At 41.9% G+C, this 27850-nt stretch overlaps 1 protein-coding gene across 1 annotated transcript in view; it reads right to left on the bottom strand.

Annotated features, from left to right (window-relative positions):
• NIPAL2 (NIPA like domain containing 2) overlaps positions 1-27129 on the bottom strand; it is a gene marked incomplete at both ends in the record, with an annotated part of 49059 nt that extends 21930 nt beyond the window's left edge. The window contains 3 exons of the mRNA XM_082044872.1: positions 7035-7206; positions 9898-9966; positions 27025-27129. Of these exons, the coding sequence (XP_081900998.1) occupies positions 7035-7206; positions 9898-9966; positions 27025-27129 (346 nt within the window). The remainder of the gene's footprint in view (positions 1-7034; positions 7207-9897; positions 9967-27024) is intronic.
• Positions 27130-27850: the final 721 nt, after the last annotated feature.

Here is a 27850-nt window from a genome sequence, read left to right as displayed (position 1 = left end):
CCCATGACCACAGCATGAGTCTAATTTCCTGCCACCTGGCCCAAATTTTCTCTTTCCCACGCCAGGATCCCCTTGTTCCCTCTCTGTCACAGAAGCTGTGTGCCCCCTCCTCCTACACCACTACACTGATGTGGGAAATAAATCACTGAACATTAAGTTCAGCTCTACAGATGAATAGACTGAGGAACCTGGGAAATTGCTGTGCTGAAAAGTATGAATGTGTCTTTGCAACTGGTCATTTGTTTGCCTGTTTTTTTGTTTTTGTTTTTGTTTTTTTAAGCTATAGACAGTCATAGAGATTGAGATCAGTGTCAGAATGAGGAATAATCTGTATTTTTTTAATTGGTCAGCAATAGAATACAACAGTACAGAAATGTAGACTAAAAATGGTGTCGAAGTGTAAGCTGGCAACAGTTCAGCAGCAAACCATGCAATTTAACATTGTTTTAAAGCCTCATTGGTTTTGAACCAGTGATTTTAGCTATAAAACACGTGCATAACTCTAAGCCCTAACTGTCAGCCCGTAAGTCATTGAAGTAAAGGCTGCATCCCTGGTCATACCAGAAGACTTGTATACTTTTGGTGCATCAGAATATTTGTAGCTTTTTAATTAATTATTAAGGTAAAACTTTCAAAACTAGGCACAGATCCTGCTCCCACTGAGAGTGGTGGCAGATAGCCTGCTAGATTCAGAGAGGGGCACAAAATCTGGGAGATTATCTGTTAAGGATTGAATATTACAGAATGAATACACCCTAATGAAATCCTTGAGTTCATTTCATGCCTTAACCGACTCATACCTATATTAATGTCCACAAATTGAGTGGTAAATAGGCCCTGTAAAATATCTGTATCTATATGACAGAGCCTTTCTGAAGGCTCATGAAACTCTTCAATCTGGAAATACAGAGTTAGTATTTCAAATGAAAAATATGATGACTTGACACTACATTAAAATGTAGAAAATGGCAAAAAGAGTGTTTGTTCAGGAGCTTATTTTTTAGGTTGAAACAACCTTGTCTTTTCATACATTAGCATAAAATAGTCTGGTTTGTATTCATTATTGAATGAATATGTATTCACTGAAGCATATGATTTTAAATGTAAACTGAAAAAAATGGTAGAAAATGTCCATTTTCTGCATGATATGCAATTAAGTGCCTTAAGGGAGGGGGCCGTGATGCTGCTACACATAGCTTAGTCAGGTGCTGATTCTCCTAGGAGAGTGATCGTGTGTGATTACCTCCATATGTAGGTTTTCTCCAGCACAGATAGAAATAAAGAGTAGTGTGACATGTGGGTTCTGCCACTAGCAGACACTGAATGGTGAGAACCCATCTCACAAAACAACTCCTCTGCCTCCTACACATGAAAACTTCAGTTAGGATTGTTTCTTGTTTGTTTCTTTAAGAAAGGGATAATATACAACAGGAGAAGTTAAAGACAGAAAATACATACTGATCTGTAGAGTGTATTTTCTGTATTTTGTCAAATCCAACCTTAAAAAACTCAAATGAATGTCCATCACTTATTTTTCCTACCGAAAATTATTTCACAAGTAAGTATAATTTATTATTAAGCTGTTTTCCTGGTACTGAAGTTATTTATGAATCTCCTCTTTTTACCTCTATTTTTATTGTCAGGTTTTATGTTAAATAATTCCTTTCATAACAGTTCATAACTTCAAATGTTAGCATATCCTTTCTTCCCCTCTTTTTAAGTTCTTATGTGAGCTTTATGTACTATTTTAAATAGATGAGTGCTATCCTCATAAATGCACAGACTGCTTTTACTGCTTCTGTCTCATCCAATAGTTTTCCAATAAAACCACAAAATTTAATATTTGACTCAAATCTTCATTCTGATAAGCTTAACTGATTCAGTCAGGTAAAGGCATTTAAAACCACTTATTCTGCAGAATACTTCTGTATCCATTTTACTGGTGGTCTGGATGAAATACCAAAGGAGGACTACTAGCCATTATTCAAAGACTACCGTTTAATGTTTGCACCTCTCCCAGATTGTGCAACAAGAAAAAAAATCACTTTGAGATCTAGCATTTACCTGTTCTATGCAACTTTAGAGTTTGCCTCTGTCTAATGAAACAGTTTAAGCTCACCCAGTTGATTTTCCACTAAATCTGTTGAGCAGTGCTCAAGCCATGAGGATGCAGTTCCTGCCAGTCACATTTTAAATGACATCTTAAAGTATGTTTATACAGACAGACCCTCAGTCTACCTCCCAAACCAAAGGGATTCAGGACCATCCCAATACAGAAGCACTTGGAGATGCTTTAATCCATTCCCAAACTCAAGCTATTGTAGCCTGCCACAGAGTCAGGAAGATCTGGAGAGAAGATGATGCAGGTAGCACATTTGATCGCTGCAGCTCCAATGAGCAGGAGGTAATGAGGGCAGAGAATGGCAGCAGGTCTTCCTGGGCAAGTACCAGTATTTCCACTGGGAATCCAGAGGCTGCACACTAAGAGCAGGACAAGAAAAAAGGCTGAACTGATGAGGCTGACGATTGTGAGAGGAATGTGGTTTAGCTGAAGGATAGTGTGATTTTTATTTATTTATTTTTTTAAGTGCCCAAGCATTTTTATTAAGCCCATTCAAAAGGAAAGGAGCTGGTTTGGAGAAAGGAGCTGTGCCCTTTGCCCTGTGGCAGACTAAAATATCTCTCTCCCATGCAAAGGGCTACTGAGAGGACAGAAGGACAGGAAGCACAGACTGCCCATGCACAAAGCATAGGGATGAGTGTGTCCATGTGCACTCTGCAGGCACCGACAGAAAAATCACAGCTGTTTTTGTGTGCCTGTAGTACAATCTCCATGGTGGAGTCTGCATATAGACAATTCGTGGCTGCGAACCCCTTCCCCGAGACTATTAGCTTGAAACCTCCTTCATCTCACCCTGCCTACATCTCAGATGTATGGTCTTGCTCAAGGGGAGGGCAGGAGGTTGAGGAAAACCAGTGTGCTGAGCTACTGTGGGTCATTTTGGGGTAGGCAGAAGAGAGAATTCAGGTACGAGGAGGATGGGTGCTTTTGGACCTCATGGGACTTGGGTCTCCTTCAGGGCCAGAGCTCTGTATGAAGATACTATAGTATTTAGTCAGTTGGTGCATGACCTCTTGATAGCTATCCTGCACACTGAACATGTAACATTTCTAACATGATTAAATATTAGTACTTAGTACTAGTACTTAGTATTAGTAAATTTGAAAAAGGGGTGGACAAAAGCTTTTTTCCCCATCCTTAATACCAATATCCTAATAAACAAGGAAGCCAAATATAAGGCGAATTGCTCAAAAGAGAGACCATTAAGGTAAGCTTAACTCTGGAAACTGGATTATAGGACATACACACTGCAGAGAGAAGGATGAACCCTGAAGATCCTTTTGTTGCATCTTCTAGACAAATACAGATTTTAAAGAATAGTCTGGGGAATGTTTCTCAGTTCTCATTAGAAACAAAGTTCTCAAAATCCTAATTTCTTGGGCCACAAAGAAGTTACATTACAGTGAGTGAGAGAAATCCATTTCTGCAAGAACATCTGAGAATCTTTTTCCTAAAGCACTGTCAGGGATATCAATTTTCAAAGCCTAAAGCAATTTCTTGCCCCACAGCTACTTAAAAGGAGCATATAAAAATGCAAAGGGATCTCAACAGTGTCAGTCTAAGTGAGTTAAGTGTAAAACAACTCTCCACAGAATGATGAAAACTGCAGAAGAAATGATCTCTGATACCACTGGTCTCTCCTCATCCCTTCAGCCCTGCCAAGTTACTTGTGCAGGCAAAAGCAAGACAATGAGCTAAAAGCCACAGCAGCCTAAAATTACCCAAGCTACATGTAACACATGATTTTTATTTTTTACGTATAAAATGCTTTTTAATGATTACATTAAATGTGTATTACGTCTCCATTTTTAAATTAAAAAATTTCCCATTTCTCTTCTTGAAGAAAACAACTGCTGTCTTCTCAAACTATTTTAAACCCTGAACAGATGTAGAGCTTGCATCATTGCAACCACACACAGAAATACTTCCACTGTGTAAGAAGAAAAATATAGTATTTGTAGCTTAATTCTAAGAAAAAAAAAAGTAAAGTCTACTGCCAATTCATGGTCTGTGGTGCTGGATTCTTTCTAAAACAGCCATCAGAAGCAGCCAGCTCAAGAGCATAAGGCACAAAATTTTCACTAGTTAATTGATACCGGGTTAAGTGCAAAATTCGGTTGGATGCAGTTAAATGTGGTAGCAGAGCATAACAGACGTTGGCTCCATCTATTTTAAGACCCGAGATGCTTCCCGTCTCAGAGGTCTGGAGATATATGATGGGTACAGCCCAAATCCATTCTGGGCAGAAATTCCAGTCTGCCTGATCCTCCTCCAAAACCCTGGGTTCCAAGCAAAGGAAACTTTCCATGCAGACCCAGAGCGATATGGATCTTCAGAGATGCCTAAATGACAGGGTGACTGGGCATAACATGAAGCACATTTCCTCTCAGTACACCATAGGTACTGAGTACCCAATGCCAGTGGGAGTCGGCTCTTATCAGGTGGGATGTGTTGACACCAAATTTGAAAAAAATGTTTATCAGAAGAGTGGATTTAGGGTTCAGATACATAATTGGAGTTTGTTAATAATTGCTTCATTTCTTCGTTTAAAAAATTAACTTATGAAAGACACACATTCAACAATACCTCAAGAAACTGTGCAAAGGCCACCCTCTACCACCTAAAAGAGGTCACAACTTAATGAGAAATGTATTTCTTAATCTTTTAAACTGGAAGACCTGCTGCCTAAACTATGCTTTGCCAAGTTGTTAGCAGATGATATGCAGGTGTCTTGGTCAGTTTGTCACTGCCCTAAATGATGAAGTCTTCTAAAACTAAAAGGTGCTCTCTATCTCTGGCTTTAATTGCAGAAGACAGGAAAGTATCTAGCAGTAGGAAGTGTTACTGGGAAGTTATTGTTGTAATTGGCTGGCTACACCATTTTTACTTTCCCTTCCTTAAGGGAATGTTTGCTAGACTAAATAAAATTTCAGATCTCTCTATTGTTTGGGCTATGAAATGGATACTGTCAGCTGATATATATATGGGAATGGAATATAAGATCTTAAAGTGATTTCTGGGGTCTTCCAGGATAAGTATTTTGGGTCAGTTAAAAAAAAAAAAAAAAAAAAAAAAAGAGAGAGAAAAAAAAGAAGTGGATGAGAATTTAAATAAGATACAACAGTTGGGAAAAAGGTTTCTTGGTATTTGTTACAAGTAAGGGAGAATGGAGTAAACAGATGATGCAACATTTCTTCACATATTGCAAAGGTAAAGAACAAATCGTCCCAGATAAAAAACAACACTAGATGTGACCTCTTCTTTGTAGCAGTTTAATAACCAATTTAATTTTTTCCCTTCCCAATGCTTTTCATTTTTTCTTTCTAGTTCTCTATATTTGCATTTTATTCAGTTTGGACAACAAATTAGATTGGTCAATGTGCCTTTATGTTCAGAGACATCTGGAAATGTCTACAGTTGTTAAAAATATAACTACTGCCACCAAAATCACACTGGGATATGTCATATTAATCTACATTTTCATCTCAGGTAATATCTCATCCCTTTCTTTGAGAAGTCTTTCCCACAGCGGTGAACTACTGTGGCTTTATATCTCATTCTCCAAAATTCTGCAGTAGTTTAACAATAAAGGTTACAGTAAATTGCCTGCAGTTTCCTTCCCCCGCTATCTCTTTGCTAAATTACACCCACATGTGGCTGGCTGCCTCCTTCCTACAGACGGGAGGCCACCCGGAAGATAATTAATCTTTTCTACCTTCCCATGCAAAATTGCTCTCTGCAATGTCACTTTCAAGTGTGAAACTGGTAGCTAGAGACAGACCATGAAATGTTGTTACTTGTCAATAGAAAACAAATGAGCTCCAGCCTATGCAGAACCGTTGTGATATCTTGGCCCTGGAGGTTTCAGCTGTGGGTATGAAGCGACAGGATTAAGGGATACAGCTGTAACCTGTATTCCTGTTTTCACAGTCTTCATACAGTACCGCCCTGTCCACTCTGCTTTGCATTAGCACAACATAACATATTTTAGAATGTATGTTTAGTAAAGATACAGACATGTCATATCTGAAGTAGTCCTCTAAATACCTTAATTACAAAAAAACTCTTATGAAGTAAAGAGTAAGGTCACATCAAATGAGTCCTAAGGATAGAACTTCTGCTAAAGTCAAATTAATCTGCACATCAAAGAAGAAATTAACAACTTTGATAAGGTTCATGAATAAAGTAAAGATTTCAGGAAATTTCTAGACCCTTTTGGACACACACAACTACCAGGATCAGCAGAAAAGATTATCTGCTCCGAGTGTGGTTCCTAAAATCTCTGTGAATGGGAAGATAATGATTGGATGACAGAAAAATTGCTGTGGATCTACTAAGAACATGATTCTGCGGAAGTGACTCCAGCACGTAGCCCAGGCCAAACCCTGCCACCACGGAGACCTTGAAGAGCATGCTAGTGTGTGTGGGTATCTGCCAGCAACGGGGGGACAGAGCATCCAGCAAGTTTGCCCAGCATGGATCAGAGGCACAGCCAACAGAAACCACTTGGTGTGATGGTAACATAGAAAACATTGTAGGTACTCAGGATCAGACCACAACTCTGTGCAGTAAGCAGGATGTGAAGTCCCAGGTTCAGGGGCTCACAGAGCTGGTAAGGCTAGTATGGCAGTGGGTCACTGACTGGCAGAACTAGCACAGCACAGAGTGACCAGAGGCCACAATAGAAATAAGTGTGGAAGGAGAAAGATACAAAAAGAGTCTCAGAGTTAAGTAGAGGGTTTGTGTTAAACTGTCAGCTCCAGTAATTATATGAATAATTTCTTTTCAAGCCACAACATTAACATTTTTTCCCTTGTGTTCCCGCTGCATTTCCTGTGCTATTATTCCTCCGGTCACAAGCAAGCATTCAATTAAAATACGTACCCAAGCAAGAAATGGCAAACCTCCTCACCTATGACAGATACACATCCCAGTGGAGCAACAAGGGAAATGGGAGCAAATCCATAGGCTGTGAAATTGCCCACCTCTCCGAGCCCCAGGAGGGTAATTCCACACCACCACAGTCTGCTCATGTAGTAGGGCTTCGGCTCTGCTTGGCAAGCCAATCGGAGATGAGCGCATTTCTAGAAAATTAATTATTAGGAACAGGCATGAAAAGAAAGACTTCCTTTGTGTTCTCTTATTTGACAGAAGTGGAATAATTAAGGGGGCTGTCAGCTTCAAATTCCAGGTGCGTCAAGGTTTTCTTTTCAAACATGGCTTTCAGCTTGTTGTTGGAGACACATTGCTTTGTGTTAACTCAGTGCTGCTTTAGATGCGTGCTTCCTTAGCCACAGTGGAAATAACTGAAAAATTAAATGGCTGAATAAATCTGAAAAATATTACATGAATACTAGCTAGTGCTTCCTAACCATCCCTACATAGCCCTGTTCTTCTCTCAAAGCAAAGCTCGGCAGTTGTGCTGTGAATCTGGAAATACTTAAAGGCAGGAGATGGGGCAGATGGGGCAGAATCAGAACTGTGGCAATGAACTGGGAGAGGTGGACCAGACACCACAGTGTTCCTGCTCCATCATACATATCCTTGCCAGAAATAGAATTTCAAAATTAAAAAGCCAGCACTTAATCCCATGTGGTGTAGGGAGGACTCTAAATAATTTAGGTAGAATTCAGGATTTGCCTACAACCTTCTGTTTGACCTTAGAAGAATATCTCAGGTAAAGCCTTATTTTTTGGAAGGAAAATAAGCTATACCTGTGTCAACAGGCATAATACATACTCAAGTAGTACTTTGTCAATGTTTCTTAAATGTAGAAGCTAACACTGACATATGTTGTGTGTCAGTGTCTGGCTGTACAGCCAGAACCTGTATTTAACAAGATAATTTGACTTTGATCACTTTGGTCTTCTGAAACAGAAGGCAGCCTCCGTCAGGATGGTGTCATGATTGGGAAGGATGTAATGTTTACCACATTAGTTCTGCAGAATATTGTTTCCTTTCTCAGATTCCTCACTAGTCTCTCTGCACAGGGAAATAGGTCAAAAAAGTTGAAAACCAGACGATATGACTTTTGTAGTATAAGTGGTTGTAAAATACTTTTCTTTCTTTCTTCTTTCTTCCTTCCTTCCTTCCTTCCTTCCTTCCTTCCTTCCTTCCTTCCTTCCTTCCTTCCTTCCTTCCTTCCTTCCTTCCTTCCTTCCTTCCTTCCTTCCTTCCTTCCTTCCTTCCTTCCTTCCTTCCTTCCTTCCTTTCCTTCCTTTCCTTCCTTTCCTTCCTTTCCTTCCTTCCTTCCTTTCCTTCCTTTCCTTCCTTTCCTTCCTTTCCTTCCTTTCCTTCCTTTCCTTCCTTCTCTCTTTCTCTCTTTCTTTCTCTCTTTCTTTCTCTCTTTCTTTCTCTCTTTCTTTCTCTCTTTCTTTCTCTCTTTCTTTCTTCTCTCTTTCTCCAACACCTGATATTTCATTTTGGAAGTATCCCTATAGAGCCCCAGGGAAGTTGTGAACAACTTTCCTTACACTCCCATCCTACTCTGTAGGCTACACTAGACAGTATGGGCCAAAGAGTAACATCAGTGATATACCTTAGTCTCAGTCGTTCCTTTTGTTGAGAGGACACAGCACATTATTGCAGCTTCATGCTGTGGAACATGTTCAGGGGATTAAATCCTATGAAGAAGATTAGGCCTCCAAGGAGAAAGGGAGCATAAGGAGATTGAACTTCCCTGAGCCACAGACCAGCAATTCATAGTAACATCCTGGATTTTGCATGTTTTGTTTTTATAAACAAACAAAAGCCCCAAAGAGAAATGGATATTAAGTAATATTGTGAAATCAAGAATCCAAATTTCTACTGAAAACCAAATAGCACAAGGTCTTGACTGAATTCTGAGCTCTGGTTTCTTCCCACATTCTTGTAGGAGTAACCCTTGAGGGCACCATGTGATTGAAAACATGCGCAACAAACACAGGAGGGTGAGCTCAGTGATTCCCCTACAATTTCTTTCTCCAGATATCTGCCTTCTTTGCATAGTAATGATGTGTATGGATGGTATTTAGCTGGAGGCTGTTTATAATCCAGCTGAAATACATCGCCAATGGTGGGCTAACATCTAGCTAGAGGGAAGACTGACTGCATGGTGGGAAAGGGAGAGAGAATAATAAAATTTGACCTGTCCATTTCATAGGAGAGTAAGTAAACACTGAGATCTAGGGAAAGTCATTACTCATATTGATAAGATATTGTTACTAAATGGAGGAAAACCTATTTTAAAGGATAAATAAAAATTGCAGTTGAAACTGTCTGTCAAATGGCAATGCAGAGTTGTTGGGTTTTCCTAAACAGCATTTTAAAAGCTCGAATCTGGTAAATGCTGTTAATGATTACAAGTCAGCAGAAGTCCGCCTGCATGCGTCTGTACATTCCTTGGCAAAGCATTGACTTTGGCACTCACTGCCCTCAGCAGACAAAAGATATGAAGTCTGAACAACCTCATTGTTATGGGCTAGACAATTTCCACTTGACCAACAAGAGTTTTTCCAATGAAATGCAGCCTGTTCTAGTACAGTCACAGCTGGTATTTCCTCATGGCACATTACAAGGAGGGGAAGGACTTAGGAGTTTTTATGGTGTTCCCATTTGGGAATCATAGCACAGAACAGGTTGAGAGCTAGCTTACTGCCAACAACTACAGCAGGATAAAGAGAGGGAATGTTTATTAAATACAACAAAACTTGTATTTTGAATTTCACCATAAAAACAAATTGTAATATAAATTACTTGCTAAATATAAACAACAATAAAGAGAAATAATGTCATACCTGTATGTTCAAAGAGACACTAATCAGAAAATTTGCAGCAGCAGCAAGTACAACTCCTAAGAGCTGAGTCTGTAAGATAACAAAACAATGAAATACAAAAATATCTCTTATTAGTTTAAGAAGAACAATGTAGCAGTAGTTTTCTGATAATACATTGTAACCCAGTCAAAAACAAATTATTGTATTCTGCTGTCACCGAGTTCGCGCTGCACTAAGTAAACTGATTAAAAAAACCAATATCTGTACAGCTGACTAGGGTTTCAGTAGTAAACAACTGGGAATGGAAAGGTATCCCCAGTGCAGAAGGTGGTTTTGCTGTCCTTCAGTAGAACACCTTCTCAAATCTCATGAAAGAAAATAGACAGGTCTTAGTTGAACACTACACATGTGTATTCTTCTTTTCCAAAAAAAAAGGACCTGTTTTATTACCTAATCCAGAAGGAATATCAACAGCAATCGAACTGTTCATATTGGAACACGATTATCTTATGTGTTAACATATCTACTATTTGACAGGGCAGCCAGGAACATAGGTCTCCTGACAGTTTTGTTAATGGATTGTGTCATTTCAACAGATCCTTTTCTACTCAGTCTGTCTAATTTTCAGTAAGAATTGCAAACTTTCTATGAGGCTCCGAAATTTAAAGCATTCAAGCAGGATTCATTATTTTGAAAAGCAGCCATTTAAAGATGCCGTTTCAGCAAGCTCAAATACCAGGTACATGGTAAATCTGTCTCTACTTTCAAAATGTTGTAACACTGTGTATGTTGTCATAAGTGTATTCAAGACCCACTCAAGGTCACTCATATAATCCTGTGAGGACCCCCATTAGCTTGTAGAGAAGACAAACATACTGTCAGTGAGTTTTTATAAACAAGGTCACAGTAATATAACCCAGCATAACTATTGCTTGCAAGCTCTAAAGTGGCATCCAACTCAGCACTCACAGCCTCAGCTTTTGTGACTCTTCTCCAATAAGGTCCCTGGGCACCTACAAACATGCAGTGCCTGCCAGCCACAGAGACAGTTGCCCCTCAACATTTATAAAGAGGCAATATATGGTCCAGCAAGTCCTTGGAGATTATAATAAAGAGAAATTATCATTGTGGCTAGAGAATTCCCGGGCTAGGAAAGAGCATCCCCAAAAGTGTGAAAAACAACAGCCTTATTACATAGGGATGACAATATTCTTATTTAAGGGACACAGCTGAATCAAACTCTCTCCAGCTCACGCATTTCTGTAGTGGCCTAGATGCAGAAGATGTAGACAACAGAATCACTCTGGGTGAAGAGCTTGGCCAACTGCCAGGTGTCACCAGGATCTGACTGATGGGTACAAGGGGATGCAGAGGGGGGAATGGAGGAGGTGAGTGGGCTCCCTTTGCTCATACACCCTCTGTACTAAGTAATAAAGCACCAGTGCCACGGCCTGTGTGCAAGAATCATCCAAGAAGACGCATTACTCAAGAGTTTTGCCCATACACTCTGGTGCCTGGCCACTGGATGTCTTGCACATCTTGCGTCCTCCTGCACCCCAGTAACCTCCAGAGGTTGCTTCAGCATGTCCTGGACGTTCTCACACAGCATATATTCCATACTCTGGGAACACCCCTCACTTGGAGCAATGGGGAGTGTGTGACAAGACATCTCAGCACACCTCGGCACAGATGTCTCTGCTGATATTAGGCACTGTTTCAGGGACATGAACAGCCTTGCAGCCTCATTATGCGCTGGGGAAAATGCTGTCAAATGGCCCCCACCAGGGCCCTGCAGGAGCAGAGGGGTGGATTTTCTTTCCTGAGGCTTTGATGCTGGTGGTGCTACATCTTGCACAAAGTCTGACCGCTTCACAAGTGGATTATTGCACTCTCCTCATCCTCTGCACACACAGCAACTTCAATAAAACAGCAGTTAATTCAAAATTGTTTTCTTGCTCCTAAAGACTTGTTCTTTTTAAATGACAAGCTTCCATGTGAGGGGGTGAAGAACTGACCTTGTCAATCTCATCATGAAGGGTTTAAGAAGGAGACAGCAGGGAATAGAAAACAGAAACTGCCATCTCCTTTACCCCATCATTTTATTGCCTTCACATAAGTAATTGTGATACATCTACACTGCTCCCAGCAGAGAAGAGCCCGGTCTTTGGGACTCTTTCCATTTCACCGGCTGACCCTACCCCTGTGGCTGCATCTCTGGATAGTCCCTTGCACCTCCTTACTCCCAGCTTTCAGCCGGGGGTCATAGACACTGTGCAGGACTCAGGAGGCAATCAGCACCCCAGAGCGGAAACCAGCACCTCAGAGAGGAAATATGGTTGGTCTTGAGCCAGCCCAAAGGAGGATCTCCATCCAGCTCTGGAGATAAAACTTGCCTGCAGCTGGTGGGCAGAGGATGAGGCTATGTGTTCCATCTGTCATCTAAAAAACCATGCATAATCAGATCCATATATGGGTATTGATGGTGACCTGAGTACCTGCCTCCAGAGACTGTGAATCAAATGCCCCTTTGATGGCTTTACACACTGCATGGACAGGGACTCCAGCAGGAAGTTTTCCAATGCCCTTCACCAATGGTGTCCTCTCCAGAGTAGTGACTGCTTTCCTACTGCTATGGTTGCTTCACCAGGTACCTGTGAGCTTGGCTGGGATTCCTTTGTGGGACATATGAAATTTCTAACATAATGACCACCCTGTGTCTGAGCAGGAACCATCTCCTAAAAGTCAATCCTCCTGTTAGAGGTTGCCAGGAACTGAAAACGGGTCAAAAACTTCTCAGTCTTCTCCTAATTTTCTGGGAAATGCTGAGATGTGACCATTGTATCAGTACTTCCCTGTCAAATACTGAAATCAGTATTTCCCTCAGCTGAGGTTGGGCTGGGACATGGGCCTGCAGTGGGCTTGTCTCAGCAGGACCCAGGGCTGGGCAGGGCAGGGCTGTGAGAGATGGAGACCAGCCCTGCTGGTGCACCATTGGGGCAGAGACTGATGGCCCCAGGAGCTGACATGGGGCAGGGTGGGGAGCCCTGGGGGTGGGCAGGGACAGGCATGGCTGTGGGTGCCTTCTGGGCCCCAACAAACACACACAAAGCTGTTGAGGTGACACTCCCTTGTGCCTAACTTAGTCAGACTCCTGTGTCTGCACATGAGGAAAAACATTGTGTGTGTATGATCAAGGCAAATCTGTAGTGGCAGTCTGGGCTCAAAACTTACCCTTATTGCTCAGGTTATTTTATTGTAATGGCCACATGTTTCACCTGAGTGCTGCTGTTGGCATATATACTGCACTGCCTGCTCCAGACTGACGTGTTAATGAGCTCTGGTTAATATGATGATAGCACCATTCTTCCAAACCCAGGGCTGGACAAACCCCTAAAGATTAAAAGCAGAGTACAATGCCCTAAGGAGGTCAAATATCACATGGATCTGTTCAGGGAGATGAGATGAAAGTATAGCAACGCCATGCAGCTATAGCATGGCAAAACTGTCTTGTACAGGTTCAGACACAGACACGCCAATATTAAAGAAAACAATAGGGAACAAAAATGCAATAAAGAGGAAAACTGGATTGCAAATTTCGCAAATCAGAGCGCATCTTAAATCAGCTGGTTATTTCTAATGCACAAAAGCTATCACATACAGCAGAATTCAAAACAGGAGAGAAAAAAATAGGATACCATATCTCAGACTAATCAAACCATGCATGAGTGAAAGATGACCTGCAACAGAAGACAGATCACCCTGTCAATCCAAAATGTTTGTTGTATTGCCCTGAAGGCTACCACAACCCTTCTGTTCCCTTTCTTGTCATGTAAAAGGCTTTATTATTTGTGCTGTGTCTGCCATTCGACATCCGTTAGAGGTTAGAGGACTGGTGGAACAGTCAGTTTTATAAGTAATAAACATTATATTCTCTGAACACAGAATTTCCAGTTGTGATATCCAGTTGTGATATCATCTGCAGCACTCCAGAACTTCCCACACATGTGTCTTGAGACAAATCTCCATGCGGGAATTCAGTTGCAGACACAACTTCAGAGCCATGGTGCTGCTTCATTCAACTAAGGACTTCTACAGGAAAAAAAGCCTTAAATATTCAGAACTATAGGCATAAATTACAAGTCCCTTCATCACCAAAACATCTGTCTAAATGTACAGGCCATTTGGTCAGACGTGAGGTTTCAAACTGTTGATGCACTCTTCCAGTGCTTTCAAATGCATGAGGTTTGTCACAGAAACAGCTTGGCCTTAAAATTTCTGTAGTGGTTGTTTTTGTTTATTTTTTTACTTTCTGGAAAACTTATTTCCTCCATCTTAGTATGGTTTGAAACAACCCATGAAAGTCACTTCCTGGCTTTGCAGTCCTTTCTAGACAGTCCCTGAGCACACAGACCACAGACTGAAGCTGTGGACGTCCAATATCTTCCTCAGTGGCAAAGTCAGCTTGAGGAATGCCTTCCTCTGGCCCCCCTTCCCTCACTGCCTTGTTCACGTTAAAACAACTATTTGTGAGGCTGGCAAGGCACAGTTCCAGGTTTGAAGGAACCCTCCCAAAATACACTCCATTAGCGTCATGTTCTTTATAAGCCACCTGCCAATGTTTAACAATAAGGTGGATCAAAATTCACAAGCTACAGCAAGGGTTTTTAAATAGTGACCTTGCAGGGTTTGCTGGTGGTGACAGTGGCGTGCACAGAGGGTGCTGGGGCGAATGAGTTAAAAATGTGGCAAATTCCTCCCAAGCAAGGCACCCCCAGCACTCACTGGCATCCCCCATTCCAGCCACGTGAGGGTCTCGGACAAGCCCAGGCATGGGGAAGGGAGGTTTGAAGGATGGATCAGGAGACATCCATTTGCCAACAACATATTGCTTTTCAAAATAAATTAGTAGCAGTATGACATATTCTGCGTACAGTCCTTCTTCGAGCACTCATGCAGGACATGATGTTTATTTACCCTAGCACCTTTTCACATCATTCTGGCAGTGTTTTAAAGGGTTATTTTACATGCAAGGTCTCTTTTTACTGTCAAAGTAAAGTAAGCGGTTTATGGCAAATGAAAGCCAGGCTGAAATCTAAATCTTTGCCACTAATTCTAATAAGTTTATCCTTTGCAGACTAAAATCTGCATTGGAGACTCAGTTACACAGTGAGATGCAATTTACCCATATTATATATGTGTTTTCCTAATGCACATTGAACTGCTGTTGCCAGGTCTGTGAAATGAAAACCTAGAAAAATTAAGCTAACTTGCATTGACTAAAAGGTATATGGCCACTACGGAAACTTGCTATGCCTATAAATTGAAATGATGAGCAGAAAGAAACCACTTCAAATATATGTTGTCAGCTCACTCATCAAGGCTAGTGAAACTCTTCCTCCTATTTTTCTTTATTTCTGCATTTATTTGTGATCTAAAGGTGTCCTCTACGAACATAATTATGTGTATTGCTTCAAAAACTACATGTCATTTCCAGTAATTAGGATTTTGTCAGATCTCAGTGGATCTTATTAAAAAAAAAAAAGGGTAGAATGTCTCCTAAGCTTCCAATTCTGAGTTAACACTGAAGCAAGGGGAATTCAGAGTCCTTAACAAAAACCATATATTTCAAAGAGCCACCATGTGGCATTAGAAGAGGCTTATCATTTAGCTATTATTACTAACAGAGCTCTGGCTTTACTCAGCGCTTTACAGATATGTAAAGAAAACAAGGTCCTTGTTTCAATGGTTTTCGTAGTGCAATTCACACACTCATACATGGGTTCAGGCCCATATGAAGTACTGAAGGAGACATGAAATAAGAGTAAAAGGTCAATTGCCATTGTTGGAACATGTAATGAAAATACATTTTATTTGTTTGTTGTGATGTAAAAGACAAAGGACATTGTTCAATATACAAGTAGGAGAGACTTAAAACATTTGGCACTACCTTTGTTAGGAACAGAAGGAAAAGAGAACTTGGTAGCTATATCAGGATAAGTTTGAGAGGAGACAAGACAGTTTGTAGGTTTTACATAGACCACCAGGCTGGATTATAAACCACAGCTGATAAAGTTCCTATCTCATGAATATTACACTATCCTTACCTTTACTAGGTTTTACCTTTCATTACCTCACAAATGTAAAATAAATCTTTTTCCAGAAAAGGGGCAGTTTGTAAAGGCTGGAAGGAGAGCCTGATAAGTTATCAGAAGATGTGGGAACTTGACAAGATAAAGCAACTACAGAAGTGGGCCACTTCTGTTCAGCTCCATGCTTTAATTGTTTTCATGAGATCTTATTTATATCCATCAGTCTGATTGATTAATGTCCATAATAGATAGAAAACTGATACAAAAAAATATTAATTGTAAAATACACTAAGGTAAGTTTTGATATGCTTGCTAAGGCTGTATCCAAACTTATCCATCCACTATAATGTTAACAAGCATGATAAACAGTATTTATTTTTTCCTTTTTGAAAAGTTACAACCAAATATCCAAACCCCTACATTCCAATTTCTTATCCCTGGCAATGAGACCCCAAAATTAATAATAAATGGGAGAATGTGGAAATGGCAGAAAGGATTTTTACATTGTTCCTCAGTGAATAGCCTGGGATATTTGCTGCATAATCAAATATAATTTTATGGTTTTAATACTGCCATTTAGATTGCAAATAAAAAATATTCCCAATGACTGTATAACAGAGTCTCTAAAAATTTCAATCATAGCTGATAACATCTTAATAGAAAGATTTTCTCAAGGACCATCACATAACATCTCCATGGCAACTACTGAAATGACATACCCAGAAAAGCAAGAATAGGATTATAAACTTTGACCAGTTTCCAGGTCCTACAGGAGATACAAGGAGTCAAGTCAGCACTGCCTGAACAGCTTCTCCCACAAAACGGCCAGTTGGCTTGGGAATATTCCTCTGTTGCTGTCCAGGAGCAGATAAATATTCTGGATGGTCCTGTTTGAGCCTACCTAGCTCCTGGTGTACAAAGTAAGGTTCAAGCCAGACCACTTAAAGCCTGGGTGTACTAATTCCCAGAAGATACAACCTGGCACACAGTGAGAGGTTGTGCTGCTCCTCTCCCTGTTTCATGTGGCTCCCTGGACACCTAAATCGAGAGCTGAGGATAGGACATGGGGCTCACGGGGAGCTGGAGCGTACCAGTTCATGCCCTGTGAGATGGAGCTAGCTCTGCCCGTGCTCAGAAGGGCAGGCTAGCTCAAAAGGGAGCTATCTGAACAAGTGAGTACACGGTGCTGTTAAATGTTACAACAGGTTGCAGGGCAAAGCTCAGAGAGTACTGTTGGAGAAATGGCTCACTCTGCATGGACACACAAACGTGCCTCCAAACCAAGCTCATTCCCTCTTGTTATTGCAGTACAAGTCTTGCTGGAGTACACAAGAGCTATTTCTAATTCCACTTAAATCAGATACACAAAACCCTGACAGCAATGTAGCCAGTTTAATACATTGTTCACCAAATCCTAAAAAGAACTTTTATATTAAAATCTCCCTTTTCCAGCTGAGAGGAGCTCATGAGAGGAATGACGTGCCTCCTCCAGCATGTACCTCTCCAGCATCACTTTCCAACAAAGGCAGGCTTGTCTCCCATCCAGTCTCAATTAATTCTCTGTTAGCTATAACTAACCCTTACTTTGATGTGCACACAAAACGCTTCTCCACATCACAACCTGAGTGTACACGCTCAGTTGTTGAATCCCAGTGTCACACATGCAGGCAAGGGAAAACACAGGCTGGAAATGAGGACACTTCCAAGCCAGTGGCATTTCAGAACAACTTCTAACAGAAGCAACAAGAGGGGAGGCAAAAAATGAAAGATCTGACTGCATTTAGAATGAAGTTTGATCCATCTGTTAAAATAAGTACTTGATTTTATGGTAGGGAAATGGGCAGCCCAAAGGCCCTTCCAGTCTGCATTTCCTGCAGAGGAGGGGTGCTGCACATCAGTTCCTTGCTTTCCTTCCTGCACCTCACACACTTGCCTCTCCTACTTCCATTTCCACAGAGAGTGTTAATCGTTTACAGATAGTTCCTAATGCAAAAAAATGACTGGACTACAGAAGGCAGAACCTTCTGGTTAGCAACACTATTCCTTTAAATACAAACAACTGCTAGATTATCAGTGATGATTTAAAAACAGGAGGTCTTGGACTCTCTGAAATATTCACATGTATGTACATGGATGCACATAGACAAACACACAACTGGATGCATTTATTTTGCAGATGTTTCTCATCAAAACTGTAAGACACAAATCTGGGGACAGCAAATAAACTCTTTAAATAAGTGATGTCATATGCAAATTTCTTGCAGAGGCCTGAGATACAGGCAATAGGTACATGTTTTCTCAGCTGTCTCCCTCTGACACATTGCAGTTGTACATTTTTATCTTTTACTACTAATTGTAGCCTGAATTGCAATATTGGTTATCATTTTCTAGTTCATAGTGGGTGTTGACATAAAGAGGAGGTGACTAGTTCACAAGAATCCAAACCATCTACTATATAGTTGCCTTTTGTTGCAGAAAATTGAAATCAGTTTACCTGGATGATCCCTTTTAGGTACCTTTATCACTTTTTTGTGTTCTCTGTCACACTTAAAAAGGTAACAAGGTGGCAAGTTTTTTCCCCAGTTTTGAGTATTATTGATCTTTCAACAACTGTACCTTATGTGGATTCTCCCATATAGAACTTAGTGTCTTTTTTTCTGGTATTTTAGAGTTAGTATAGGATATAATAGTTAGGAAGTTTCTTCTTGACAGGGATTCATATAGAGATGCCATCATGTAGATAAATTCTGTCTACTCCCTTTCAGGAATTAAAAAAAGTTAAGGAGAACTGAGCACCCTTTTCCTGAGTCAGATGCTATCATGTCTATGCTTTTATAAGTCACACATTGCTTTTTAGTTTGTCCAAGTAGCCTCTGGTCTGTAGTTTTTATGGTTTAACTCCAGTCAGCAGCTCAGCCCCACACGGTTGCTCACTCACTCCTCTCAGCAACATGGGGTAAAGAATCGGAAGGGTAAAAGCATGAAAACTCATGAGCTGAAATAAAGAGAGTTTAATAGGTAAAGCAAAAGACACACACATGCAAACAAAGAAAAACAAGGAATTCATTCACTGCTTCTTATTGGCAGGCAGGTGTTCAGCCATCCCCAGGAAAACCACGCTCCATCACCCATAATGGTTACTTGGGAATAGAAATGCCATAACTCCAAACGTCCCCTCTTCTGCTTTCTTCCCCCAGCTTTGAATGCTGAGCATGACATCATATGGTGTGGAATATTCCTTTGGTCATTTGGGATCAGCTGTCCCAGCTGTGCCCCCTCCCAACTTCTTGTGCACCCCCAGCCTACTTGCTGGGGGGTCAGCATGAGAAACAAGAAATGTCTCAATGCTGTGCAAGCCCTGTTCAGCAGCAACTAAAACATTCCCTTGTTGTCAACACTGTTTTCATTACAGATTCAAAACATAGCACCATACAAGCTACTATGAAGAAAATTAACTCCAGCCAAAACCAGTACAATAGTCAAGAGATGGAGCTAGTCTTGATCAGATAAAAGCTGCTATTATTTGTTTGACTGAAGCTTCTGCAGACACTACAAGCTTTGCTCTCCATCATCTTGACATGATGACTGAGTCACTGCTGCATGATGACACAGACACTGAATGATAATATTCATGGTGCTTTAGTCACCGCAGGGAGCAAAAGATTGTCACCAGAAGAGAGAGAAACAAAGCAAAGAGATTAATGACATTAGAAGTCAATAAATACAAATGCCTTGTGAAAATACCTTGTGACAACGCCCAAGCAGAAAACAAACAAAAACCCCAAAACTAAAACCCTCACAAGAATAGAAGGGAAATTTTAAGGAATGGTAGGTTAGAGTCATAAAACCAAGTAAATAAAGTCATGATAAATTTACTCCCAAGTTGGAGCCCCAAAAAGTTAAAATAGGTTTTAAATGGGAGTTAACTATCTGGATAGAAATCTGTTACGTACACAGATGCCATATTTTGGTTGTTTTTCACAGGAACGTCCTCCCAGTGGAGATATCCTTGGTTGTTGAAGAAAAAGGCTTCAAGTGCAACCCATATCAGCTGGTAAATGACTTTATTTTGAATAGGATGACAGTTAAGTCATTGGATATGTTGTCTAAAACTCTGGTGGAGATTTTATCTCCCATGAAACTGGTTTGGATCTAGGGGATTAAGTCTCAGCAAGAGCTGGGCTTGCCCACAAGTAGAGATGTACTTCTGTGTTACTTCTTCACCTCAGTCAGAATGAAGAAGCCATGTCCAAGGAGCCAACATTTGCTTTGCTATGAGTTGTTGTTCCCACACATTAAGGGGTTTCCTCCAATCCTTGCATTCACCATAGACCTCTGCATCACAGGGTTGTTTCTGCAGAACACAGCAGGATATGAAGGGCATATAGCCAGAGAGTCACTACGTCCCTCATCCAGGAGTTAAACTCCAGCAATCCCACAATTTCTCTGTATCACAGTTACATAATCTCTCTTCATTTGCCCATTATGAGCAAAACGGTTCATATCACCAAACAAGACTGAAGCTTCTAGCCTAGATGATGTCAATCAACCATGGACACCAAGGAGGAAAATGGGGTTATACTGTTATGACCTCAAATCAAGCAGTACACATCTGTTTAGTTTGATATTGACTATTTACTTTAGAACACACTCTGCAAATATCACTGCCACATTTCTTAGGATTGCTGCTCCAGGCCTGGCGTTGGCTCGCACACCAACTGGCTGTCTTTCCAAGTTGCTGGCAGTATGTTTCAAAGTCCAGATTAGTCACGGAATGGAAAGCATATCTCCCAACTGTTCACATTAACGAATGCCATTCTTTTGGGACAATCTGGTGACATTATAAACATGAGCATAACAGTTTATACACGTCATGAAAGCTCCAAATGGAATAATTGCAGCCTCCAGTTACTAGGTGAGCCAAAGGTCTTCATCTCCCTTACAACTGAAGCACACAGTCTGCTGTTTGCTCATCTTTCTAAAGCCTTGGTTTTGATTTGGGTCAAATTTCTACTTGAGTCATTTGGATTCTTTTGATTCCTTCAAACAGGAGTTACTCAGATCCAGCAGACTGTTGGAGCCATGCAAGGGTAAGATGCATTATTTTTATGCCCAAAGCAGACTTCAAGAGCATAGGAAGAGAAAGGTCATACTTCAGCTTCGAAGAGCAATAAAGTCTTCTTTGGGTCACAAAATCATAAGGGGCCATAGTGTCACAGCTGAGATTTTATGAGAAGGGAAACATTTGTTTAAAAAAATATATCAATGGGTATTTTCCTGTTGATTTATCCAAACAAACTGCCTCATCAAAGAGACAAATGAGTGCTACAGCAAATGAAGCAGCAGAAGCACGGCTTCAAGATGGGAGCAACACCACCTCTTTGGATGGTGGTGATGTCCTAGGTCCACACAGCAACCTCATGAAATCTCAGGACAAGATGGGTGTTTGCCTGAGCAGCCAGATTTTCACCCTGTATCACCTTGCAACTCCCAGGCATGGCTGTGAAACACCAAAACCAACACAGTAGCCATGGCCAATTTAGTTTAAAGTCCATTATTTGTAGAGCAGTCTACAAGTTAGGGGCAGGGAGGCGAAAAGTACTGCACTGAGCCAGGCACCTCCAAAGCAGAGTAGAGATTCAGTCTTGTCCCAAGCCCAGTCTTTCCCACTCAGTGCTGACTAAGGGAATACTAGCACTCACCCTGCTCTGCTGGGTCCAGACTAAATCTGATTCTGCTGCTATGGATCATGGTGTTGAAGAGCAGCGCCTATGTTTTAAGTTCTGTAGTCAATGGCTGAACTGGATATCTGAGTCTGCACTATGCCCCCAATCTTTCTGTAAAATACCATTTTGAAGAAGTCCAAAGCAAAACTAATTTCTGAACTAGGTAGGATATGTATAACTTGTGACTCAAGTTTCCTTGCATTTGTCTTCTGCACCCTACTTTCTGATAAATGACAAGAATTGTAATGTTCCTTATTGCCCAGAAATTTCCAAATTAACATTTTCAAACCTCTTAAAACAGATTAGCATAATTACAAAGCTATTGTTTAACTCACTGTCACCTTAATCATTTAAAAACAAATCAAATGCATATGTTCATTAATGTCTTCAGAAAAACTGAAAACTCATTTTACCATCGCAGTTGTTGGAAGGAGAAGCATTGAAAATAATCTGAGATTTGGGAAAAATAGCCCAGTGAGAATCAGGGAACAGAGACTTGGCAGAGCTGTACCTGGTGCTCAGCACGGCCCCAGCCCTGCAAGGGCAGTTGTCCCGGCTGAGGTACCCAGGAAGAGCCACCATGTCTGCTTTGGTCAAAATGAACTGCGAATCATCAGCCTAAATAAAAGGGCTTTGCTCACCTGACAATAGCACAGCACTAGGAAATCAGGCTGTTCTGGAACCCAGAGTAGCGCCTGGTGGAAACCAGATAAGCAGGTCAGTCTTTAGCCTGGCTAGGAGAGCAGCATGCTGACTCCAAACTTTGGGCTGCTTTCCCATCCCAGGCATCTGCTCCAGCGTTGCTGCCCCATCCCCTAGCTCCACTATATTCAGAGGTATCCACTCTGCTTGCAGTGACTGAAAGTAAAAAGCTACATTTCCCTAAGGAAATTTCATAAGGAGCTGAAATGAGACAAACATGCTTATGGTGTGTTTATGGGGGGCATGCAAAGGGTAAGGCTCTCCTGTACTTATATCCCATACTTTTGAGTAATTAATAAGTTCCCACACAGCAGCTGATGTAAACTGTGTTCTCATCTCACACTAGACATGTCATGGTCTTTACATCTGCAGGACAGTTGATGTTTCACTAGGCAGAATGGATGTATGAGGCTGTAAAAAAGATATGAGTGACCCTTTCTAACCAGTGCTCTATTTTGCTTTCTCATGTCAGCTTCTTGCTCACACTAAAGCTAATCAGAGCACAACTCCCAGCAGATCAGACCTACAGATGTGGCAGAGCCTGAAAGCTTGGGTGCAGAGGTGGCCCAGCTGACGGTCCTGCATTTATGATCCAAAGCCACACATCCTTTCCTAGTAGAGTTTAATTAAATGGTGACTAAGACATGGAAATGATGCTGGATTTCTGATTGTGGGACAACACCAGAAGAGTGTGCATCGGTGCTAGCGGCAACTATTACCCATGCTTCTTCATGATTAGCTTTGACCTTTGGATTCCCTATGACCTATTCAAAAAAATGTACTTGAAAGCGTGAACAAAATCCTCTTCCTAACTTTTGATTTATAAGCTCTGAAAAGAACATACATTTCCTCCCTAAGAAAACAGTATGCATTTTCTCCCACGCACATTTCCCCATAAGATAAAAGAAACTAAAAATATGTGAAACAACACAATTAAACAGAGACAGTGTTTTGATATCCTTGTTTGCTTTCAGTGAACAGTTTTAGAATAAGGAGCTGAGAGGGAAAGAGGAAAAATTTTTCACCATAGTCTTCACAAATCAGTAGAGCAGCAGAGAGCTGGGTGAAGGCTTGTCTGTCTCTACTCTCCCCATGCTCGGGGACTGGTTTACCAATTAACCTGAAACAGTTAACATCTGCAGTCCATCAGGGAGCAGACTGTAGTATGAGATACCCCACAGAGACTAAGAAAATAGCATTAAAAGAACCCTATGAAACACTCAAAGTGGAAAAAGAAAAAAGGGGGGTTTGTCTTTGCGTTTAACAGCCTGAAAATATCTGGTAGTTGCTTCTTGCAGGGGAAGGCTGCCCAGTTGAAACCCACATGTGCTGTGGCCATGTTGCCCTTTGGGCTCCCACCTGCACTTGCATGGTGGAGACCTTGGCTTGCTATAGAGATTTTCCTGACTGAAAACCATGGTTGGAAATTTAATTATTTAAGTGCTTAAAATCTCCTGATGAATGTTTGTAGGATGTACCATGACAACTCTTTGGTGGCAGTGCCAGATGAAGAGACCCTCAGTCTTTCTGGGGTGCTTCCTCAACCAAGGGAAATGGAGAAAGAATCTCCCTCTCCATGCTGGCAGCTCCCTGCCCTCTTGTGCTGGGTCTCTCACAGCACAGGGACAGCAGTCCCCATGGCAGCAGAAATACCAACAGAGACTGTGCTGACACTGGAAGGAACTGGGACCAAACCATGCCCTCACCCTGCTGAGGCTCAGTGACACTAGACATCAACCCTTTAGCAAGGTGGGTTGAGTTGAAGCACTGAATGAACGTGAACAGAATAAGCTAAAAACCTTCATTTTGGCACTTCACACAAAATCTAGAATTCATGTATATGATATAAGGCAGTGTAGAAAGACCTCACAGTGATGTGTTTAATCTGTGGGATTTCTCATTGCACCTGATAGCAGCCTGATTAGAGCACACGAAGTATCAGGTTTCCTGGCTGCACATACTCACCACCTGCATGTATGGCCTATGACAGGCTGTGATGTATTGTCACGGGACAAGAGGCCACGAATCCATCTGAAGGAGCTGTCAGCATTTTAAACCTCAAATATAGAGCTGAAATGATTTATTACCACAGCCCACGAAATAAAACAATCTCTTGAGGTGAGTGTTTGGGCAGCCAGTAACAACTCCGAGTTTATTAAGAGAAAGGCAAAGGAGGAAAAAGAAGCAGAAGTGAAACAAACTTCCAGCTCAGCTTCCTCGCTTGAACAACTACACACAGTGACTACACACAACAGCCATGTGAACTACTGAGTTATAGAAGCAGTATTACACCCAAGCTTTCATTGACTTTCCACCCAGCTCTTTTTTCCTTCACCAATACGAAGTCAAACCAAGATCAATATTGTCATTAATATTCTCAACTAATCTAGCAAAATGTTTTTGTCCGTCAACAATAATATTGGAAATAAATAAACAACCTTTGAGAAGTGCTGAGGGAAATAAAAAAGGATTAAACCGAAGCAATTACAGACACTTCCTATCAAGCAGACCAAATCCACATGTGGTGGTTTCTTACATTCATTACTCCTGCAGACCCAAAAATATTACAATAATTTTAGATTGTCAAGAAATACTTCAGGTAACTAAGTATGTATTTAATCATATTTTATTGCACCATTAAACACGCCTGTGTCCCATGACACACAACACAACACTGAGACAGGGAAGGCTGTGGGAGCAGAGGATCTTGTGCTGCTGATTTTAGAGTTGCAGTTCCCCAAACAGCATCAACCAAGATGCCAAGGAGAAGTCCTACCTCCACCCTTTTTTTCCTATGACCACACATTCCCCTGCTACCCTCATACCAACAGCTAGCACCAATTAGCCCAATCAGGGACCTGGCAGGAGAATAACCCCAACCAAAAAAACTCAAAGAAATGTCATGCCAGCACAAGGAGGCATTATACCACATGGCCATGTGGACACAGACACTTTAACTTCTTCCAGGGAGCTGCATGTTTACAGATATCATTTAAGGCTTACTCTAGTGCCACACATTTCCCTAATGCTGTATGTGTCAGGTCTGCAGGTCCCACGTGAATGTCTCCAATGCCCACATGCATTAGGCAGCTGTGATTGGCAGCTGTGCTGAGCCCCTCATCTTCAGGGGCTCTTGAAAGTGGATCTCACTCTTTCACATCCTTGTGGGTTGTGGGGCCTGAAAGAGCCAAAAAATACTTCCCCAAAAGCAATTCAAGTCAGCTTTCCTTCGATGTTTCCAGACAAATGAGAACTGGTGCAGTTATAGTCCCTTGCAGAGGTGAAAAAGAAAGACCTCCTCTTCAAAACCTAACAGAGAGGATGAAACGGCCTCAAGAAAAGGCAAAGGGAAGGAGCCTCCACATGAAGTGCTGAAACTGGGCTGATACGCTGAATCACAGCCAAGACAGCCTGTTTACTGGAGGAAATGGTTTCTGATAGTTTTTAAAAAATGTGAAAATGAAAGTGCACAGGGAAAATGAAGGTGGGCAGCAACACAACCCATAGTTACCCATTACCTGCTCCAAAGCCTTAAATCTACAAGTAAATGCAAGCACAGAAAACCAGTCTTGCCCACTGATACTTAAGCAACACAAAAAAAAAAATATTCAGGTCTTCCCAGAAAACTACCATGCTTAAAACACAATAATCCTCATGCAACCACCCCAAGAAGTACAGGAGCAGGGCTGGGATGTTTTGCAAACAGATAACTCCACCATGACGGGCAGGTGAGTGTCCCCATGCTGAGGGAGGTCTCTGCTCCTGCCTTTCCCCAGCAGCCCTGCCATCATTTCCAGCCCCAGGGCCCTAACTCCCAAACCCACAACAACCCCTGGCTCCACACTCCTGTCTCCCATAAGAGGTTCCAACTCTGGTCCTGAGAAGCACCATCAGTCAGGAGTCCTGCTGCTCCAGGGACCTGAGCACAGGAATTCAGAGTTTTCGTTCCCTCTGAGAACATGGGGCTGCGACATGCCTCCTCTCATCCGGATATCCACCCAGTAGCAAATGCAGAAGCCAGAGGGGAAAGTTTTTGGGACCTTCCCAGGGCTATGACCTGCTACTGAGCTGCTCACAGACAAGGCAGAGCAGTTAGTTGCAAGCCATTTTATGCACAATTTATACCAATACTTTGCATCGTAAAAAAGTGGTTTGCCTCTTATGCAGCAAAAACCAAGAATGTTGAATATTCTCCCATGCCTCCTAGTTTGTGAAGCAAAAAGCAGGGAAAAGGTAAAGGGTTTAATCAACCTCCAATTCATTTTTATTGTTAGCAGATGCTTCAACTTGCTAGTTCTCAAGGGCCACTTCAGTCTCTCTTTTGCAGCTGCCCAAATACATTGTCAGCACTGACAGAGACAGAAACACCGCTGACAAAAAACAGCAATGCTCTAGCAGAGAACAGTACAGCTCTCTGCCCGGTTCCTCCTCAGAAAGGACAGCTTGGTGGGGGAAGCTGGGGCAGTGCAGGCTGAACAACAGGGTGAAGAGGGATCAGGAGCCAGCAGCAAACAGGTGCTGGAAGGCAGCTCTTCAGAGGAGGGTGGGGAGAGGCTGAAATGATGACCCCACTCTCCCTGAGCCCTGGGGAGTTCTTGGGCCCCTACATGGTGCTGCAAGCAAGCACTTACCTTGTGTGTTCTGTACCAGGGGCCAGAGAGGGTCCCACTCCCAGTGCCCGAACCCCCAAAGGATGTATTCCAGGATGCCCACTCTGAATCAGGGAGGATGTCCATGTCCCTGGCTTCACGCCTTGGTCACTGGCCATGCCATGTGCTGTCACACCAGTGGGGATGGGTGGCTGTGAGGAGATGTGAGCAGAACCGGGACGTGGCACTCGCTTCCTAGTGGGGGAACAGCTGCCAGGGCTGGTCAGCCCACGTCAGGTGTGTGTGGCCGGGGGGTTGTGTCTTCTGTAGGCACCGGGACACCCTCAGCTGGGGAGTGTTTGCAGCGTAGAAGAGCAAGGGGATCTTGGCAGAAGGTTTTGCTGCTCCCTCTCAGGGCATTCAGGTGCCTTTTTTTCCTCTCTCTGACTTCCCCAATGCCCCACCCTGCTCTGAAAAGGCAGCCTGGGAATTTAACTCTTTCAAATCAGTGCCAAAAGCTAATGGTCAATTATTAATTCATCACTGCTAGGTTGAAAGAGCTGGAAGTATTTCCTAAATCGCTTTTTGCAGAGATTTCAGGCCATGGGTCTGTTCCGAAGCTGCAGCTTTATCCATTCATTCTGTTAGTTTTCATTTGATCACTTAAGCTCTCTGGGGAAAATAACAACTAGAAAAGCTCCTTAAAAGGGAAAGTAGGAGCTAGCAAGGTAGGAGCTTGGCATTATTACATGGGAGAGGAAAATAGTCTTCTAGAGAAGCATAGAAAGGAAGAACTAAGCCACTGCATTTTCAGGCTCTGGACAAGATAACTGCTTATAATCCAGAGAGCTTGTACTGTACCTTGGAA

Source organism: Streptopelia decaocto (genome assembly GCF_964273445.1).
Source record: "Streptopelia decaocto genome assembly, chromosome: 2".
NCBI lineage: Eukaryota > Metazoa > Chordata > Aves > Columbiformes > Columbidae > Streptopelia > Streptopelia decaocto.
Note: the sequence above shows the minus strand (reverse complement) of the source record. Positions and strands in the feature narration are given on the sequence as shown.